Source organism: Nycticebus coucang, chromosome 9 (genome assembly GCF_027406575.1).
Source record: "Nycticebus coucang isolate mNycCou1 chromosome 9, mNycCou1.pri, whole genome shotgun sequence".
NCBI lineage: Eukaryota > Metazoa > Chordata > Mammalia > Primates > Lorisidae > Nycticebus > Nycticebus coucang.
In genome coordinates this window covers 19,863,421-19,877,092 of record NC_069788.1, presented here as the reverse complement: position 1 = coordinate 19,877,092, position 13,672 = coordinate 19,863,421, and the positions used below count along the sequence as shown (strand labels likewise).

Below are 13,672 nucleotides of genomic sequence, written 5' to 3'. Positions count from 1 at the left end.
AAATTTTTAAAATAGAAAACGCCCTGTCATTACTTTTATAAAATGATGATTGCACCACCTAGTGGTGACAAAAGATAAAACTTAAAACCAAAATTAGTCTTAAAGGCCTCACAATGGTAAAAAGACCTGAAGAGGGAAAGGCCTGTAGGGGTGAAAAGGTTGAAGGAGATAAGGAAGAGGCATTTTCAAGGCGTTAGTAAGTGTGTTGGTATGGAAACGGAAAAATTCTAGTTATGCCAAATGTTTATCGAGGCTTATCATATGCCAGGCACTTTTCTAAGTAATTTAAATGTATTAACTCTTCTAATCCTCCTTACAAGTTTATTAGGAAGGTACCATCATCATCTTTATCTTGCAGATAAAAGGAGAAGAAGTCACCATTCTATGTCTATCAATCTTGTGGAAATCTTGGACTTTCAGGATTATGTGACTGAAATAATACGGTGGGAATGGGGACATAGGATAGGAATGTAGCAAAATAATCCACTCTCAGCTAGACTATGCTGGAGGCAAGAGTAGACGATAAAACAGCTTTTTACTCCCCTATAAGCATCTGATGACGTGGTTCATAAACTTGAGAGTTAAGGACATAAGACAGATTTGGGAATTACGTAGACTAGCAGGCAAAGAGCTGAAGCACATGGCATCCACCACACACTAGCTGAGAATATTCAGAAGGTACTAAAGAATCATCAGCATTATACAGAAAACTGTTTCAAGACCATCCCCAAAATGTTAGATATTTTTAATTTTCAATACATAAGAAACAATTTGTGGATTTGCGTGCCTCCAAACATGTAGAGATGGTAAGGAAGAGACAGCTGCTCATGCTGGCAATCAGAAGTTGAAAATTGAAGTGCGCTTTTACTAACATAGTTAATTATTTCACTTCTGGGCATTTAGAATGACACTGATTTAAATTCCTAAACTGCAGATAAATTGTTCAGTTCTTACTGGTGATTTTATAGCTCAGAAACGTGGATGGGGTAATTTTTTCTCATTACAATAGAAATTCAACATGAAGAATTTAATTTTCTTGTAATCAGGCAATTAGGATGAACACAGACATATAAAAATTAACCGAAAATGAGATAATAGACTTATAATTCTTTGTCTGAATATCACTTAAAAATCTTTCATTCATTTACTAAATATTCACCAAAGAGAATGTGTAGAGCACCACTGTACTTTGTTACCAGTGTGAATACAAAGCAGCAAATTTGGTGCCTTCCACACTCCCCAGGAGTTGACACTTTATTTAGAACAATGTTTTTGTATGAAACATACATATAAAATACAATTCAAAGTTCATTGGGGCTTTACCTTAGTGGCTGACATCAATTTAAGTACGTTATATGTAGTAACACATTTAATCCTCTTATTAACCCTGTAAGGTTTGAAAAGAAGAAGCTAGGAAAAAAAATAACTTCTGCTTAACTTACTCTTTTGTTTTACCTATCAAATATAAATTCTTACTGCTTTGGATAAAAGAGAATGTTCCATCTATGATGATAACAGAAGTTTCATGAAGAAAATTTACTTTTCCTGGAACTGTAAAAAAGTTAGGGTTACAGATTTGTGGGTTTTATATGCATAAGAAAAAACACAGACACAGTACTTAAAATGAAACCCATGTGTTATGAGGACAAGGTCATATGAATCATAGAATAAATGTATATAATTTAGCAATAGATGATCACTTGCCCTTAAGAACTGTACTTCTGCTTAGACAACTTCCTTCTCTGCCATTTAAAGTAAAAGGGAAATACAGCTGAGTCACCTTCTCATTAGGTCATCTGTTGTCTTGGATGGCCTCCTTCATCAAATTGCTTTCCTTGATGGTTTATTCTACTTATAAGTAACAAGTTGGGAGAATAAGGTAAGTGTGATATGATGGGTGTCATTTTGGCCAAAACTTGCTGGATGTTAAATGACACACTCAAAATTTGAGCCTTTTAAGAATATACAATCAAGAACTAAAACAAATGAATCTCATCATACGTTAGCTGTGATATGTCAAAACTCAACATGCTCACAGTAAGAATGGCTATAATTGCTTCACCTGAAGCATTCCCCACTGGCCTTCCTTTATTCGCTGGTGAGACACTCTAGTACTAACGTCCATGAACTTCTAGATGGAGAAGGCCGATTAGGTGCAGGTTTAGGCTTTTCACTGTTTTATGGATGGTGCTGTATGGTTCCCAGTGCATCACATCAGGAGTTAGTTATGTAATGTTGGGTTATCCCACATTTAATTATATTAGGATTGACCAGCTGATCAAAGTGGTGTTAGCTTGACCCAACCATTACATAGTTTTCTATCGACGTTTCACTTAATAGCTCAAGCAGCCATTATTTTGTTAGGGGTTAAAAAATTGTAACATTTCTCATATATATTATGTATATGGCACTAATTAAGTTGTAAGAAAAACTATTTCTTATCAATTATCTGATTATATTCATTCCTTTTTCTTTTTTTTAATACAGAGCCTCACTGTTGCTACAGTGGCATCGTCATAGCTTATAGCAACCTCAAAATCCTGGGCTCAAGTGATTCTCCTGCCTCAGCCTCCCCAGTAGCTGAAACTATCGGTGCTTGCTGCCACACCTAGTTAAGTTTTTAACTTCTCAGTACTGATGAGATCAGGCTAGTCTCAACCTCCTGCCCTCAAGCAATCTTACTGCCTTGGCCTGCCAGAGTGCTATCACATCAGGAGTTAGTTATGTAATGTTGGGTTATCCCACATTTAATTATATTACAAGTGTGAGCCACTGTGCCTAGACCAGTATTACTTTTCTATTGTGTAATAAATTACCCCAAAACTTAGTGGCCTAAAGCAACAATAAACATTTATTGTTATTATGGACTCATAATAGGTCACTCTGCTTGCAGGCAGGCTGCTTGTGATTCATTTTCTATATAATTGCCAGAAGGGATATGGAAAATACAGTCTGATAATTAATAAAAGAGTTCAGTGCAAAGCATTGTTCAATACTTTAATAATTAGAAAAGGCAGAAGCTGCAATGACTTTTTTGACTTGGTTTTGGAAGTCATAAATTGTCATTTTCAGAATATCTTATTCACACAGGTAACTCCTATTTTAGGAAGGAGAGGATAAGAATCACTGTCAGGGAAGGTCACCTGGAGGGTGGGTAACATCCTCTAAAATGCAATCTTTGTTAAGAAAGAAATGTTCCTTTACCAAATTTCAGCATAATGAATAGTATGCTAGCAACATTTATAGGTAATAAGATTTTTTTTTCTTTAATGGGGAGAATCGTCACAACTGTGTATATTTTATATACTTTTTTATTATTAATCACATGAATTGTTTTTTACTTTATATTAATAGAAGAGTACATACAATTAGGTTACATTGCTTGTGTTTGTTAGAAAAGTCCAAGTTGTATTTGAGTACTTCACCCAGGAGGTGAAGTAATTCCAAAATAATTAAAGAGAACAAGAGCAAGGGCCATGTACCCTACATTGTACCTAGTAGGTGGGAGCTTACTGAGCCCTTTCCCCACCTTCCTTGAGTTTAATTGTCTTTTTCTCTTGTGTGGGCCTGTAGTTGTTCATCTGCTGTGTTAAAATTAGTATTGAGAACATGGGATGCTTGAGATACTTTACTAGGGAGAATCTTCTTTTTAAGAAAAAGTTCGGATTAACGTGAGGGTACAATTAGGTTATGATGTTTGCATTTGTTAGGTAGAGTGAGTCCCTGTTGTAGTTGTGTCTTGCCCCCAGGTGTGCCGTCTACCCTCACATTGTGCCATGGAGTGGGAGTACACCAATTCCCCTCCCTTCTCTCACCCCACCTCTTGAATTGAGTTGAATTTTTCTCTTGTGTGGGCATGTATTAGATTGTCTACTGGTTTCATATTAGTATTGAGTACATTGGATGCTTGCTTTTCCATTCTTGTGATACTTTATTAAGAAGAATGTGTTTCAATTTTATCCAGGAAGAGAATGTTCTTTAATTTGATCCAAGTAAATACAAAAGATGTAAAATCTCCATCTTAGGTATATACCACACTTTGTTAATCCATTCATGAGCTGAGGAACACTTGGGTTGTTCCCATATCTTTGTGATTTTGAATTGAATACAAATGTCCTTATGGTAAAATGACTTTTTTTCTTCTGGGTAAATACCTAATAATGAGATTGTGGGATCAAATGGAAGATCTACGTTTAGCTCTTTCCAAAATAACTATTAAATTGCAATCCCACCAATAGGGTATACATATTCCTTTCTCTCCACAATCTTGCCAATATCTGCAGCTTTGGGACTGGGTGATGGGGGCATTTCTCTCCCATGTTAGGTGATATCTCAGGGTAGTTTTGATTTGCATTTCCTGATGCTTAGGGATGATAATCATTTTTTCATGTGTTCATTGGCAATTCTGTCTTCTTGGGAGAAAGTTCTGTTCATTTCTCTCGACTAGTGATTAATGGGGCTGTTTGCTCTTTTCTTGTTCATTTGCTTGAGTTCTCTGTAGATTCTGATTATTAGCCCTTTGTCAGACTCATAACGTGTGAATATCCTCTTCCATTCTGAAAGTTGTCTATTTGCTTAGTTTATTGTGTTGTTAGCTATGTAGAGCTTTTAAGCTTGATCAGGTCCCATTTGTTTATTTTTGAAGGTTCTGCATTTGCCAGTGGGGTCTCCTTCATAAAAATCTTTCTCCAGGCCTATAATGTTTAGAGTTTTTCCTATACTTTATTCTAAAGATTTTATTATTTCATGTCTTATATTTAAATCTTTTGTCAAGTGTGAGTTAATTTTTATAAGTAATCAGAGGTGCGAGTCCAGTTTCAGTCTTTTACATGTGGCTAACCTGTTCTCCCAGCACCATTCACATGCCCACTGCAGACATGCCCACACTCTATAATTTTGAGGTTGGTCCATAGAAATTCCTTTAAATTGGCTCCTCTGTCTTCTGAAATGACTCTAGTCATTTTTGTTGATGTTCTTACTTTCAGACACGAAAAGATACCTAGGCTCATATACATCTTCCGTCCCAGGGCTAACTATCTAATTCTCCAAGGCATCTTGGTTCACATTCAGTGGAAAATGGTATTTAGTAATGACAAATTTGGCCATAGAGGTACTCATCGATACTAGGTTATTGTTATTTCTGGATCTTTTTAGTGGACATAGCTAGGAAAAAAAATTTTTTTAATAGAAAAACTCATGAATTCATATATGATTTCTTTCCAGTTCAAATTAAAGACTAGAAGGTTTTTACTTCTTCTGTTATATGCCTATAGTCCTTAACTTTTAGGCCCCAAATTTTAGTTCTTAGTGATAAATGTTAACATAATCATTCACTTGTTTATATCTATCTGTTAGGAGTAGGACTAGATGTCATGTCAGGTCCTTGGCATGTTCCCAGGGGAACCATGTTCCCAGACTCTTGGTTCTCTGTACTGAAGAATCTTTACTGGCACCGAGTTGATGGAGTCAATGAGCAGAGCAAGCATGTGGAAGCAGCCAAAGCGACAAAGTTCAAGTAAGAGCTTCTCCTGGCTGGCTCGCCAAAATGTTAGGGTGGCACCGTGATGACTTGAGGTAGTTGCCAAAATAATTAAAGAGAACAAGAACAAGTAGAGTTTTAGCAAGAGAGAAAAAGTTTATTTGAACAGTTTGGACAACAAACCAAGTCTTGTCCTAGCAACCACAAGCATCATGGAGGGGTACCAGTTGCTTCTTGGAAATTTCCCATGTAACAGATTCCCTTAACAGTTTGTGTATACTGTTTCTATCCTTCAGGAAGTCCCTCAAAACAACTAGCTCCCCAAAACAACCCACCTGCAAGGTCTCAATTAGAGATTAGCCCCATTCCCACAATAGCCCAGGTTAAGCCTGACCCAAGACAGTCCAAAAATTGGCTTGGCACCTGTAGCTCCGTGGTTAGGGTGCTGGCCAAATACACCAGAACTGGCGTGTTCGAACCCAGCTCAGGCCTGCTAAACAACAATAACAACTACAACCAAAAAATAGCCAGGTGTTGTGGCGGGTGCCTGTAGTCCCAGCTACTTGGGAGGCTGAGGCAAGAGAATCACTTAAGCCCAAAAGTTTGAGGTTGTTGTGAGCTGTGACACCATAGCATTGTACCAATGGCCACATAGTGAGACTCTGTCTTAAAACAAAACAAAACAAAACAATTAGCCTAACCACATCTACTATCCACCCTGTTCATATCTAACTGCCTTATTTGTCAATCAATTGATCGCTCTATCACCTATATTGTTGTTTGGCTGTTTTTATCTATAGTTTTGAAATAATAATACCAATGTTGCTACTAACACCAAGATTATAGGGCACAATTTAGGGTGTCTTTATAATTCTCTTTGTCCATAGGCTATTACCCATTGTATAGTCAGAATGCTGTATTTTAAAATCACTTGAATTAAATCTTTTCTGCTTGGTCACGCCACCAACTTGAAGTACAGTTGGATTCACTCATACCTTTTTTTTTTTTTTTATTTTATTTTTTTGTTGGGGATTCATTGAGGGTACAATAAGCCAGGTTACACTGATTGCAATTGTTAGGTAAAGTCCCTCTTGCAATCATGTCTTGCCCCATAAAGTGTGACACACACCAAGGCCCCACCCACCTCCCTCCTTCCCTCTTTCTGTTTCCCCCCCATAACCATAATTGTCATTAATTGTCCTCATATCAAAATTGAGTACATAGGATTCATGCTTCTCCATTCTTGTGATGCTTTACTAAGAATAATGTCTTCCACGTCCATCCAGGTTAATACGAAGGATGTAAAGTCTCCATTTTTTTAAATGGCTGAATAGTATTCCATGGTATACATATACCACAGCTTGTTAATCCATTCCTGGGTTGGTGGGCATTTAGGCTGTTTCCACATTTTGGCGATTGTAAATTGAGCTGCAATAAACAGTCTAGTACAAATGTCCTTATGATAAAAGGATTTGTTTCCTTCTGGGTAGATGCCCAGTAATGGGATTGCGGGATCAAATGGGAGGTCTAGCTTGAGTGCTTTGAGGTTTCTCCATACTTCCTTCCAGAAAGGTTGTACTAGTTTGCAGTCCCACCAGCAGTGTAAAAGTGTTCCCTTCCTCCACATCCACGCCAGCATCTGCAGTTCTGAGATTTTGTGATGTGGGCCATTCTCACTGGGGTTAGATGATATCTCAGGGTTGTTTTGATTTGCATTTCTCTAATATATGATGAACATATATTGATGGACATTTTTGATGAACATATATTGATGAACATTTTTTCCTGTGTTTGTTAGCCATTCGTCTGTTGTCTTTAGAGAAAGTTCTATTCATGTCTCTTGCCCATTGATATATGGGATTGTTGGCTTTTTTCATGTGGATTAATTTGAGTTCTCTATAGATCCTAGTTATCAAGCTTTTGTCTGATTGAAAATATGCAAATATCCTTTCCCATTGTGTAGGTTGTCTCTTTGCTTTGGTTATTGTCTCCTTAGCTGTACAGAAGCTTTTCAGTTTAATGAAATCCCATTTGTTTATTTTTGTTGTTGTTGCAATTGCCATGGCAGTCTTCTTCATGAAGTCTTTCCCCAGGCCAATATCTTCCAGTGTTTTTCCTATGCTTTCTTGGAGGATTTTTTTAAGTCCTTTATCCGGATTCACTCATACCTTTACTTTCTTTCAGTGTAAGTACGCTCTTTTTCTTTTTCGATTTTTCGATTTTTCTTTTTCGATACTCAAAAAATATTTCATCGGATTCCAAATAAAAACTAGAAAGCAAATTATAGTTAGAAAAGTCTAGATTTTATCCTGTTACTTCCTCTTGTTTTCATTGCCCTGTAAAAACTATTTGTATATTTTTTGTGTAATATTTCATTTTTTTCTGAAATATGAGTTTATGAGTATGTGTGTGCCTGTATCTATATGTATGTATTTGTGGCTGTTTATCTATGTCTATTACTCCCCTTTTCCACATGTTTTTTAAACCTACTTTTTAAACTTAACGTGCTCTGAGTATCACTTCACAGCAACATAGAAAAAATCTTTCATATATACATGTAGTCCTCCCTTGCATGAACGTTCCTTTAGCTTCATTAACCAGATACCTAGGGATGGACATTTGAGTTCAGTTTCCACACTTTGCTTTAACAAACAGAGAAAACAAATAAGAGTTTGTGTTAATAACTTATAATGTCGCTTCTCTTCAGCTTCACCAATAGATTAGACATTTAGAAAAAATATTTTTGTCACCCTCATAGGTGAGAGAAATTATCAGTCTTAAATTGACATTCCTAAAAGACAGAGTTGAAACGCAATTCCCAGTTTGAGGAACTCTTATCAAGGAAACAAGAGGAAGGGGAAAGTGAGAGGAGAGAGGGGATTCTAGTACTAGGTGGTGAGTCACCCACCTGGCTACTGCTTCTCAAGAAACCCAGCTGCCTGCTTGCTTCCAGAAGGCTGTGCAAACCCAGAGACAAGTCATTTGACTGCCACCTAGGAAGAAAAGTATAGCGGGGGCGACAGCTACACAGCATTCCTGACACACCTTAACAGCAGACTAAGGGATTTGCACTTTGCAGCCCTAGCAATGGCAACTGAAGGCACATTTTGAGGAGAAAAGAGGAGCAAAGTGCATTTCAGGGACATTCAAGCTGGATTAGAGTAAGGAGAGGTTAGGGAACAGCATGCTAGTTGGTAAACAGTTACAGAGTTCAGCAGAGGGATAAGAGAAGATTCAGAACTAACCTTTTTTCACCTTGGCTACTAAGAACAGAAATAGTTTACAGTTTCTTTCTTGCATCAGAGTTCATCCCTGGAGCATAAAGGCTTGACATGAACTCTGCTTTATGATCCCTTCCTTTGAGAAATTTTATGAGCACACACAGGTGGGTCTGTGTGTGCCGACAGACTTGGAGCAGGAGAGCAGGGCTCTCAGCACTTTACGGAGCCTTGCACACACTGGGACCTCCAGCAAGCCCAACCTATCCCCTTACTTGGAGCAAAACTTTCCCTTATGTATCAAAACAATATCTCCCAGCCCGCAAGCTCTGAGGAACAGAAAGGAGCCTGCTGAGTTGCTGGATTTTATTTTTTACAATTTATATCATTTTGCTGTGCAGTGTTCAGATAGTTAGGTTAGTTTTGAGAGATTTTTTTCTTTTAAAATTGATTCCAAGGATCATGAAATGTATGCTTCTCGGCTGGGACTTGCCTCTTGAGCACTTAACAAATATTTCATTGTGTGTACTAGTTATTTTTTAAGAAAAGATTGAACATTAGTTTTGAGCTGTCTATAATGTTACCTAGACATTCAATTTAATATTACTCTGCTTCAGGTGAAACATAGAAGTGTAAAGCGATATGAAATAAGAGCCTGGGACTAGGATAAGCATAGAGAAAAAATTCTTAAACACTATTGAAAAGTATGTTACAAAGCACATTTTCTTTTTCCTTTACAGAAGGGATTCTTATTGAGAGTAGAGAAGAATTACAAAACCTGTCAAAAGGAATAAAATTCTTTGAAGTGCTGCTGCTACTGGAGTTGAATACCTATGAATGGAAGCCTTAACATTTTTGAACAGCTTTATTGAGGTGTAATTTATGTACGATAAAATTCACCTCTTTTAAGGCCAGGGATTCATAATTTTAATATTATTATACAATGGTCACAAGAGCTATTTTTGGCTCTATACTGCTTTGCATGTAGCAATTATTACAGTAAATATTTCGCGTTTAGATCAATAAGAGGATCCCAAAACTGATCACAATTTTTGATAAGAAAAATTTTAGAATCCTGTAAGGAAATTTGTCAGATGTATCATTCCTATTTTACATCATTGCTTTAGTCTATTTGTTATTCAAATTAAGACTTTCATGTTTAACTTTGAGATGCACATTTGCACCCACGTGGCAGTTTATGAAATCCCCTGGGTATGTGGTATGAGGAAAGGTATTTCCACTTTGGAGAGAATATGACATGCCAACTGATGGTAACACTAACATCGCTTTTTAAAGTTATGAATAAGTGAACAGATTACAACCAATAGATAAGCAGCTACTTAACACTTTTGTTACCTTATTTAAATTATGAGTTATTTGAAAATTCATTTAAAAACAACTAAATGTGGCTCTTACGTTGGGTTAGTCTCTTTGTTCCACATGGAATAATGGATGGTTGGGATGGGTTCCCAGCATCCACCTTCAAATTTAATGCTTTCTTATTGCCATTTCTCGGGGTCTTTGTTTATTCTTACATTTATTATCAATTTATCTATTACCACATTAAAAATAACAAAAATACCTAGTAGTGCTACCTAAAGAATGACTTCATTTCCTTTTTTTTTTTTTTGAGACAGAGTCTCACTTTGTCACTCTTGGTAGAGTGCCATAGTGTCACAGCTTACAGCAACCTCAAACTCTTGGGCTCAAGCAATTCTCTTGGCTCAGTCTCCCAAGTAGCTGGGACTACAGGCACCCATCACAACGCCCCGCTACTTTTAGAGATGGCATCTTGCTCTGGCTCAGGCTGGTCTGGAACTCATGAGCTCAGGCAATCCACCTGCTTCGGCCTCCAGAGTGATAGGATTAGAGGCATGAGCCACTGTGCCTGGAGACTTCATTTCTCAAGAAAGTACTAAGCTCAGTTGTAGAGTGAATTGTAAGTCATAAAACAAGTCAAAAGCTTCATTAAGAACCATAGAGAAGTAATGGTACAATTACAACGGTAAAGCCAATGCCAAAGAATATTGCTGTGGACGATAGCATCTCAAGCTCAGGTTTTGCCCTTACTACTTCTATGAGCTTGATCAAACTGAACATTTTTTTCCTCCAAAAATTTTATTGTGATTACCAGTTGTTTGATCTTTGCTTTAGATCATTTTTGGTAAGGGTGTGGAGGGTAATTGTTTCAGGAGCATTAGGAGATCTGCTCTACCGAAGGTGACAAAGTGAGACTCTGTCTTAAAAAAAAAAAAAAAATCCACTCATGGCATTTAAAACAACACCGTGTTCAGGGGAAGACTATGTCCACCAGGGAACTCGTAATGCCTCACTTCCTGGCTGCTTTGCAATGAGCCAGTGTTCCTGGTGACTTGCATTATACCTTCTGGAGTGTCCCATAGGGAACACTGGACAAATCATTTTTAGCTGTCCCATACGTATGTAAGACATGAGAAATTTATGAATGAAGTGTAAGAATTGAAGGGCAGAGAGTTTCCTTCCTCTTTCTTTGGGATGTTTTCAGAGCCTCTTGTAAGAATTGAAGGGCAGAGAGTTTCCTTCCTCTTTCTTTGGGATGTTTTCAGAGCCTCTTGTCTACTACTTTTGCATAAAGCAGATGCTCAATAAAAGACATTATTAATCAGACGATACTCTTCTTTCTTCTTTCCTTCTTGCTCCAGAGGATTGGTTTCATGCTGACGTAGTTCAGAAGTCAAATTATGTAGCTTTCCTATTGCCTAGAGAAGGTCCTTTCTAAAGTAGTTCAAACCTAAATATGAAAGCAAATTGTACTTTGCAAGCCTTTGGAGTATTAATATTTCTGCCCATTCTCTCAGTACTATGAATGTAAGCTGTGTTTCACGTGCTGTTTGGAATGAGATGTAATGATTTACTGTTTAATTGAATTGAGAGGATAAGTGCTATGCTGATCCTGTTTCTAGTGCCTTCATCTGTCCTCCCCATCATCTTGCAAGTCTGCATAAAAAATCTTAAAATATGAGTGTTAGTTTGTGTTCCTAGTTTGTGCAAGTGGAGTACCAGTTAGAATGTAGCTGACGTGCTGCTGTCTTTCTTACTGATGTGATACTTACTAAACAGGAGATCCATGCTCTACGCAAGTGCCGCCATTGCCACATTTCATTAAACTGCAGGGAGAGGCATCACACTGGCCAATGCTGCGCCCAGCATTTGGGTGGCCTTCAGGATTTCCCAGGCCTCTGAAACGACCAGCCTTCTCAGTGCGAACTTGAATACTGAAAATACAACCTTGAAGAAAGGCAAATCCATGTTATATTAGCAAACGGATAAAACAAGGAGACAATTATTTTTCACTTTAAAAGTAGTAATTTTTCAAAGTAAAGTGATACATGTAAATTTTAAGGAAAAATATAAAAGGACACAGGGAAAAATAATAAAAAAAAGTCATCCTTAATATCATCATTTCCAGTGGTTCTGGGTTCAAATACAATCTCTGCCACATAATGGGCAGATGGTCCAAAGTTTAACAGAATGTCAATTTTTTAATTTTAAATTGAGGACAAAAGTGACTACCAAGGCAAAGGATATGATGCGCAAGTGGAGTACCAGTTAGCAACCAACCTGCTATTTTCTTTCTTAGAAGGAATAAATAAGATAATATACATAAACTGCTTTCTAAAATGCTTGCAAATTAGTAGGTCCTGTATTCCACCACCCCCCCCCACACTGTCTCAGAAATCTATTTCCTTCATAAAATCGAAGATTGGTCTTTAGCAAAACTTGTGGGATGCTATGCTAGATTTTTGAATTTTTTATAATCATACATTAAAAATAGTCTGTTAAATGACAATCATAGATATTAACATTTGAAAGTGTTCATTTAAAACTATTTCTCTTTTATATGGATAAATAAAAAGCTTTCATTATGAGGAAATACTGAAACACAATTTGAGCTAAAAATTTGGCAATGCTACATTTAGAGAAACATTTAGCCAATACAAATAGCTAAATGTGTTTATTTTACAGAGAGATGTTTCATGTCAGTCAACATATCATGCAGTTAAAAGACAGTTATGGTGATTATAGTGGAAGACATTTGTGGAGTATATATTGTATAATTTTATACCTATTAATGTAGTAGAATAAAATATCATCCACTTAGTGTAGCACAATGAAATGGTCTTTTAATATACTGTGTAACACATATATCCTGCCTGTTAATAAATTTGTTATAGTGAAGAGTAGTGAGTCATGTGTATATTGGAAAGTAAGACTGGTGAGGTACTAAGTAAGTGATAGGTTTTCTTTATTGGATAGTTAAAGTTTTAAAATTATTGCAGTAAACTCATTAATTTTTTTCCATATGGGCTTTGTTTGAAAATTTCCATGCAGTCTGTGAAGCTAGTGAATGATGCCCCATGATTATATCAATGTACACAGCTATGATTTAATAAAAAAAAAAGAAAGAAAATTTCCATGCAATAAAAAAACAGACTAAATTCAACTAACAAAAAAACCTGAATGTATTGACAGTGTTGTACATTTTTAGAAATTGAATAACATCTTCTTTACAGTATTGTTAATGAATCTGAATTCATCTCATGAATCCCGTATTCAGTTGAGTAGTATATAACCCCCATATCAATAAGCACCAGTTGCTATAATATTAGAAATTAACTTCTTGTTCATGTAAAATACAAAAGGTGGCCAGGGTTGGGTTTGGGATTGGTCGGTAAAAAGAGTAAGGGATTGTACAGAAGGTTTTTATAGGGAAGACATGGAAGTAGCAAATATCATACCTGCCCACATCTCACTCCCCAGAACTCAGTCACATGGTCAGGCATAGCTGCAAGGGAGTCTGGGAAACAGTCTAGCAGTAACAACTTCTGTCACAAGCACCTATTATGTGAAAGTGCCATTCCAGGTGCCATGGAGATCTGTTATGAATCAAAACTACATCTCTTGTTCTCCAGAAGCTTACTAAATTCTTAGGAAG

The 13,672-nt window shown here is 36.8% G+C and overlaps 1 protein-coding gene across 1 annotated transcript in view; it reads right to left on the bottom strand.

Annotated features, from left to right (window-relative positions):
• EYS (eyes shut homolog) overlaps positions 1–13,672 on the bottom strand; it is a 1,685,250-nt gene that overhangs the window by 27,182 nt on the left and 1,644,396 nt on the right. The window contains 1 exon segment of the mRNA XM_053601630.1: positions 11,790–11,964. Coding sequence (XP_053457605.1) covers positions 11,790–11,964 — 175 coding nt within the window.